General features: G+C 42.1%; 1 protein-coding gene across 8 annotated transcripts in view; it reads right to left on the reverse strand.

The window, feature by feature from the left end:
- Positions 1 to 7,500, reverse strand: part of LOC125950671 (acetylcholinesterase) — a 16,536-nt gene that overhangs the window by 3,879 nt on the left and 5,157 nt on the right. For 5 of the 8 annotated variants that reach the window (XM_049678879.1, XM_049678889.1, XM_049678869.1 and 2 more), the window contains 4 exons: positions 6,809 to 7,500; positions 6,487 to 6,722; positions 6,163 to 6,278; positions 5,371 to 6,075 (listed from right to left, as the gene is read on the reverse strand). The exon at positions 6,809 to 7,500 is cut by the window's right edge and continues 694 nt beyond it. In XM_049678879.1, the coding sequence (XP_049534836.1) occupies positions 5,835 to 6,075; positions 6,163 to 6,278; positions 6,487 to 6,722; positions 6,809 to 7,500 (1,285 nt within the window). In that variant the 3' untranslated portion in view covers positions 5,371 to 5,834. The other 3 variants (XM_049678914.1, XM_049678923.1, XM_049678932.1) reach the window with 3 other exon arrangements.

A 7,500-nucleotide genomic window follows, 5' to 3' on the forward strand; every position in this document is an offset into this window, starting at 1 on the left:
TTAGTTTCGTAGGTGAACCAGCAACAAGCATGAAACACCGAAAAACAGCAGCGCCTTCACCGTCAGTTGCACTTGCATAATGCTCACTGCCCCCGACACCTGCTCGAGGAGATTGCAGGGCGCTTTGGCTGGAACTGCAAGAATCACAAGCATATTCATTTGTTTTAAAATGATATCAGTTGCCAAGACTATGGCTGTTGATGAGCGGTTTATGGAGTGATGCATTGCTTCCACTTTATAGAAATACAATAAATAAAAATAATATTTACCTGACCAGTCTCGAAGTCGCGGTAAAAAGTCGTTCCAAAATGCGCACGACGTTGCCATTGGTCCTCGACCATACTTTTCGCCCCTGAGATCGTCCTCGCCGTCGGCATTGAAGAGAAAATAGATTGGATTATCGTGTGTGTAGAGAGGCCAGTGCTCGCCCTCTAAAGCTGGATTGCTGCGAATAAATAGAGCATGGAACATATCATTCGAATGAGAATAGAAAAAGATCGAAAAGCGGTGATGCACAAGCCAAAAACTTACCCCGATCGTGCGAATTCGCTCACCGATAGCACCATGCGCCTGCTGAGATCACGTTCCCGTTGCCGATACTGCAACGATGCGTTCATCGGCTGACCGAAGATATATTCTACCTCATCACCATGCAAGACTCCCATCCATTCACCCCACAGTGAGGTACTGGTACGCTATACCAATTGGGAATAAATACGAACAAATATCTCACCAAACGTGTTGTTTGTAGTGTTTGTATAATTTTATCACAACTTACGTGTGTGAAGTAATAATAATGGACGAGCGCCCCGCGCTCCGTGAGACCAAGAGCAAATTCGTTCGTAGGACATATAAAGAAATGGTCGCCTACCGCCCGCCCAACTTGGTGTTGATTTTGATAGCCATCGTTGCCACTTTCCCATCCGGTGTACTAAAGTATGTTAGAGACAGTTGCAGTTATCTATTGGATGCACTGGTGCCTACAAATTACGCACCTGAAATATAATTGCTTCACGCTCCGGTTCAGATGCCTTGTTAAAGATGGTGTTCATAATCTCTAAAAACTTATCCCTGGGAAGGGAGGTGGCGGCATCCTTCTCGAAATAGTCGATGAAGTCATAGAGGAGAAAGTACGTGCCTGCATAGAAAGTATAGAAATTTTAAAAAAATCAGATATTCAGAAAATACACAGCTTGGCTGATAATTTAGTGTTTTGATGCATGATTTAGAAGATTTTGAGAAGACTTATTACAGTTACAACTGTGTTTGCTTGCCTTCGTCACGATTGCTGCCAACTAGAATGTCGATGCCCTCAAGATTGGCTTCGCGAAGCATGGTCATCGGATCAGCCGTCATGAACACTCCGTCGATCGTCGGGGCGGATGGGAATCCCAAGATGCCTGAATATGAATTCCACTGTTGCACCGAGATTGTTTTCGCGTCGACATTCCTCATGCACTGCATTACGGTGTGTGGTGATTCCTGAATTGAAAGCATATGTTACTGCTACGTTACTACACGCCGAACCGGGCATCTCGAGTGTAAAGTTTACCTTTAGCATGGTGAGGTTGCAATTACAATCGTCAATCAGCCCTTCTGCCACTTGCAGCGCCTTTTCGGCAGTCATGTGACTCCATGGGGCGTTCAGTGTACCTGATTGCAGAATGCCGCGGGTAGACATGCCCTGCGTAACCGGAGAGAGCAGGTGTAGACTGACTGAGCTACCGCCGGCTGATTCACCGAACAATGTGATTAAATCTGGATCACCACCGAACGCTTTCGCATTCTCCTTCAACCATCGTATTGCCAGTGCTTGGTCCCACATGCCCATATTGCCAGGTGCCTCCTCCTCCATGCCATTCAGATAGGGAGCGAGATAGAGAAAACCGAATGCACCGACACGATATTGCATAGACGCAACGATCACATTGCCAACAGCGGCGAGTATCTCGGCGTTGTAGATATCCAACGTTGAGGTGCCGCTCATAAAACCGCCACCGTAAATCCATACCAGCATCGCCAGTCCACCTTTCGATTGATGCTGTCGTTGGAAGTCTTCATCATCCTGAAAATACTGTAGCAAATTGCAGGGAGTGTATGCTTGCAACAATGCAAAGACGTGCAGCAACAACTATATGGGTTACTCACGTCGTTACTGCCAAAATTGAGGCCTCGACCATGACGCAACCGAGTTTTGGTCGGAACCCAGATATTCAAGTAGAGGCAATCTTCCGACACATTGGTATTGGGATTCCACATCTCTTCGCCCGCGAAGCCTGGGAAATACTCATACCTAGTGCGCCAAGAGGGAAAGGGGGTGGAGCATATAGAACTATGAGTTTTTCGGTAACTCGGTAGCCATTTATCGGTTGATCTCACCGTTCCTGTATGCAAGATGGAGGTAGTCTAGTCGCATCGAACACGCCGTGCCAAGGTTCCGCCGGTACTGGCTTCCGGAATCGTAGGTTATCGACCGGCGGCTTAGCGAATGGAACACCGTTGAAGACATGAACTTCACGACCCTGTACCATGGTCGAGCGACCGCGGATCGGACCGCTACTAGTTTGTACCACCAAACGATCAATAATACCATAAACCGGTCGTATCACAGTTGCTTCGACAACCAGCAGTACCAGGATCCACTGGCATGATCCGCGGAAGCAGGAGGATAAATTCATTATGTAGTCGATCTACGAGTCCTTGGGGTCTGATAAAGTAGAGAGCCCGAGTAATACTGGTCGAATGCGTTGGATGTCGCTGCGAGGTGGTCACCCGTTAGAATCTAGAGCAGCGTACCAAAGCCGTACGGGACGCACCGGGTTTTGATGTATGTAAGCTCACAAATGATTACCGCAGCAGTGGCAACCCTATACCATGAATAGAAAACATGTGTTTTCCCAGCCAAATGTCCAATGTGATCCAAATGTATGGTTGGCTATGCCTGTATAGAGGAAGACATCATTCACATTTAAAAATGCATATTCAAGTACGACAATCGTTGATAGCATTGAAGGGAAAATACGGTTATTTCTTTTACTATCACCAGGGCGCATAGATGCACAAGTATCGATACAAAAACAACAGACATTCTTCAGCTAATTCTAACTATCCGTATCATAACCGTATCATTTATACCGTTCCGCCAAGTATATGCCAGAACACCGTGATAGCTTGGCATATATTCTTCTTAACGAATGGGTATAAAGTGACTCCCAACACTTAAACAACGGATGTGTTTACTGATCGGGAAAACGTGATTGGTATGTTTACATGTTCACAATTTTGGTAACTAGTTATATAATATCACTTTAATTGAGATTCAAAAATAATACTAACTAGTAAATTGATCCACTTTCATCACTAGATCGACAAAAACGTCCATTTGCTGTACATGTCTACAATTTTATGTTACAGCTGTACATGACACTGTGAGAAGCAATTTTCGACCACAAACTCCTTCTGGCTAAACTTGCCGAGACAAAATCCTCTTGAAAATCTTTGAGTCGATTCTGAAGGAGCGAGCATTTACGAGCGACCTTGAACGCTTTTGATCCTTCCAACTGTACTCCCCGCACAAAACACCATCATAATTGCGAATTATTCATAGAACTTGTAAGAAAAAATATTGATAGATGAGTTATATTGAAGCTACCGAGATACTGCTGGTGCTAGTAGAAGGAGTTAAAGCAAGGACAATCTCTTAGCACTTCATCAAATATCATTTCGCTTTCAGTGCCTGCTCGTCTGTCCAATTTATCTGTTTGAATGATTACAACTCAGCACAACTTTCGGCTATCGATGAGACAGTAGGCTTTCTCTCTTTCTGGTTCCCTCGCTTTCATGTTCTCTCTTTCCGCCGCAAATACAAGACGCACTCTCTTCTCTCAACCCTTTTTTTCTCTCTTTCTCTTTTCCTCTTTCCCTTTCTTTCTTTCATTTTCATTTGCTCTAAGTTACTCTCTCGTAGTCCCATGCTCTTTTTTCTCTCCCAAATCTCTCTCTCTTTTTTATTTTTTTCATACCTCCAGTTAACTATTCTAACCTTCAACTGTACGACTTAGTACGTACGGATTTCGCCCCTTCCCTTCTTACACTCGCATACCTAATCAACATCACAACACTCAATAACTCAGCCTAACCCCCAAATTATATTGATTTTTTACTATTTACTTCAAATGGCTTGCTTTACGCGCTACTAGAAACAATTGCTGACTGTTCTGCGTTTTTTGTTTCAATAATGGTACTAAACTGCATCTTTACTCAAACCTCCATGTCGTGACTGCCATGGGCTTGACCCTGGATAATGAACTCTTTATCAAACACTAAACACCGTATAAGCGCTGTATGAGGATCCTGCATCGTAGATTATCTGCAGCTCGAGGAAGTAAGATCTCACCTCTAACGTCGACCTTCCCTCGGGATGATTTGATTGTGGTTCAATTCGCTATACGTTTGAGCATCCAAGAGACTGTTGTCGCAAATTTTGAGAAAGTCGTTTGCTTGTGAAATAACATTAATCGTTTAGTGGTTGGTCCATTCTTGCAGCAGACCACTTTCTGAAGGGAAATTGTCGCCGACTCGTCGAAAGCGTACTGGTGCACATAAACACTCGTTCACATACATCCACACATAAATACGGGAACTTTGCAGCTAATTGGCACTACAGAACTAGAAGTTCGGACTAACCAATAGACCTCAGGCTTCCCAGTAGGACTGTCCATTGAGTACCAGACATATTACGAAATCAAAATACGTGTATGGGCGACTCAATTGCTTTGCCAACATCTATGCTATAACGGTTCCTTTGCTCTCAATTAAATGATCTGGCTTGTTGACAACGACCCGGCACATTTGACTTGTACAATCGTATGAATAATGCGCAGGAAATACACTTAACCAATAGTATTTATACAAATATATTTTACATATATATTTATATATAGTGATATATATACATATACGTGTATATATTTGGTTTGCTATATATACGTATATATATATATTTGTATATATATATATCTATATATATGTATATAATATCAAAATGTTAGTCTTTCAACAGTCAAACTGTAACTGACGGGCATCGGCAATTCCTGAGCTTCTCCTAGTAGCGCGAACACTAATGGCGGAGTGGTGTGCGTTTCCAGGCAATGGCACAACAAGCACACACTAGAATACGAGGCAAGAAAAATCGATTCTTCCTTCATGGTGCTAGTGCATTTCCACACATACACGCAGCAGTCGTACACACCTTGCACGCTCCTGAACAGAGAGTGTGTGAGAGAGAGAGAGACCAACAGCTTCCCTATCGAATCGAAATTATGTCCTTGTGAAAAACTGTAGAGAAGAAATTAGTCCGTTACCAGCTGGTTCACAGTTCATAGCGTTTCCCAAGAAAAAATGTTTATTTGATTACGATCGAAATTGGAATTGCTCATCACTCACCAAGTAGCTTAAAGCAAATTCCAAGCAGTATCTTACTAGATATTTAAATTCAAAGTCAATATACAGAGTAGCATGTGCTGAGACCTTGTTTACTTCATTTTAAAAATAGTCTTCTATTTTTGCACTATTTTTATGTAAATTTTCACACGTAACACTTCCTCTTGTTTGTATTTTTTTTTAGAAAAGTAAGAGTTATAGAAGAGAATCCGGGGTTGAAAATCCTTTTGTTCTAAACGAAAATAATTCTTTTATGCTGCTGCTTATTAATGCGGATTACAAACACATGACAGTAAGATTCCGCTGCCTACTTTTAGATAGGGTCAAAAAATACGTTTTGCTGCGATAAACATCAAATGAATCAAATGTTATACGACTGTGTCGTCTGTTTACTACTGTTTGTCCTTCTTGCTACCGGTATCGTTGTTTTCCGCATTAGACGTTGGAGTGCTCATTCCTGCTTCACCTATTTGTTTTTCATCTTCTGTCTCTTCTTTGCGACCGACACTGCTACTTGCCGAACCGGATTTCTCTCTGATTTTCTCCTTTTGCTTGCATTCTTCTTCCTTTTTAATTTCCGCGGGAGAGTCCTTAACTCGAGATGAGATCGAACGAGATGTTTTCTCCTTAGAGCTGCCAAAAGTATGAGAAAAGAAAATTATGTTTTCAGGGGAGGGAACCATGAAAGCCATGCCTTAAGCTCGATTATGTACAACTAACCTTTCTCGTTTCAATGATGCATTTGACGAAGCTCGTTTACGATCATGCTTGTGGACAATGGAACCAACGCGATCATATACGGCATTGAGGGTAGAATAATATTCCGTATTCTTTTTCTAAAGAAAAAAGAAATATGATAAAAAGGATATTTAAATATTATTGCCATTCGATTGAGTGTGTGATTGACGACAACTTTGATTTCGCTCTGGGTAATTGCGTTTGGTATCAATCCATTATACCATTAGTTAATAACATTCAATTGGATTCATCGTGTTAAACTCGCAAAAATAAGTAAACGAATAGTATGCAATGTTAGTTTCTTACCGAAAGGTCTCTCACACTTTGCTCGGCGTCAGACAGCTTTCGAGACAAATTTTTAGAGTCGGCTTGTAACTCCTTAATTTTGATATTGTTACGAGCATTGCTGGCGATTAGTTCGGCGTTTTGTTTTTGCAAGGCTTGTAACATTTTCTCTGTATTTTCACAAGCTGCTCCAGTTCGCTTCAGTTGCTCTAGGAGTTTTGCCACATCGATGATAGAACCTTTGTGTTCTACGAATCCTTCGAATAAAAAATAATACAAATAATGATTAAGGTACACCACAAATTTATGTTTCTGTTTCATTTTAACTTTAAATTGCTCTTACCGGATTGTTTTTGCATTCCGCTAGACGGCTCATTTGTTCCTTCTATTGGTTGTTTGGTGTTGCTATTATCAACGTTACTATCATCGAGTGTATGTACTATTTTTGCTAAGCTTTCCTTCAGCTGTAGCTTGTAGTCAGTATTGCCACGGGCAATTTTTGCCGAGAAATCATCCATATCTATACGTTTATCGATTTTTAAATCGATGGTATCTGACAAACTGGTGGGATCTCCAGCAGAAATGGGTTTTTTATTAGAATCTTCATCAGTCACGTTTTCTCCAGCTTCCACCGTAGGTGAAGCAATTATTGATTTTTCTGCTAATTTTCGATAATGGAGTGTATCACGCACAGTAGCGTTAGCCACTATCTTGCGTATCTGCGAGCGGGACAGATTAAGTCCAATCGTGTATATTATGTCCTCGACATCCTTTTCGAAAATATAGCCACAATGTGTCACGTCGAAATAAAGAAACGACAATAGCAATTCCGAATTAATGTTGGTTGCTCGGCCTTTCTCTTTGCCGGTAGCGTTACGACTTTCATCCGTCTCCCCATGGCGTGATGAGTTACGCTTTCTGCCCTCACGTTCCTCGGTCGGACCCTTCTTCCCGTCCTCCACCTTTTCTATCGCTGCGGTCGTTGTTGTCGATGCTGTTTTTGAGTCATCGCCGTTCGATTTACCGCTTTCAGAA

The sequence above is a fragment of the Anopheles darlingi genome, chromosome X, assembly GCF_943734745.1.
Source record: "Anopheles darlingi chromosome X, idAnoDarlMG_H_01, whole genome shotgun sequence".
NCBI lineage: Eukaryota > Metazoa > Arthropoda > Insecta > Diptera > Culicidae > Anopheles > Anopheles darlingi.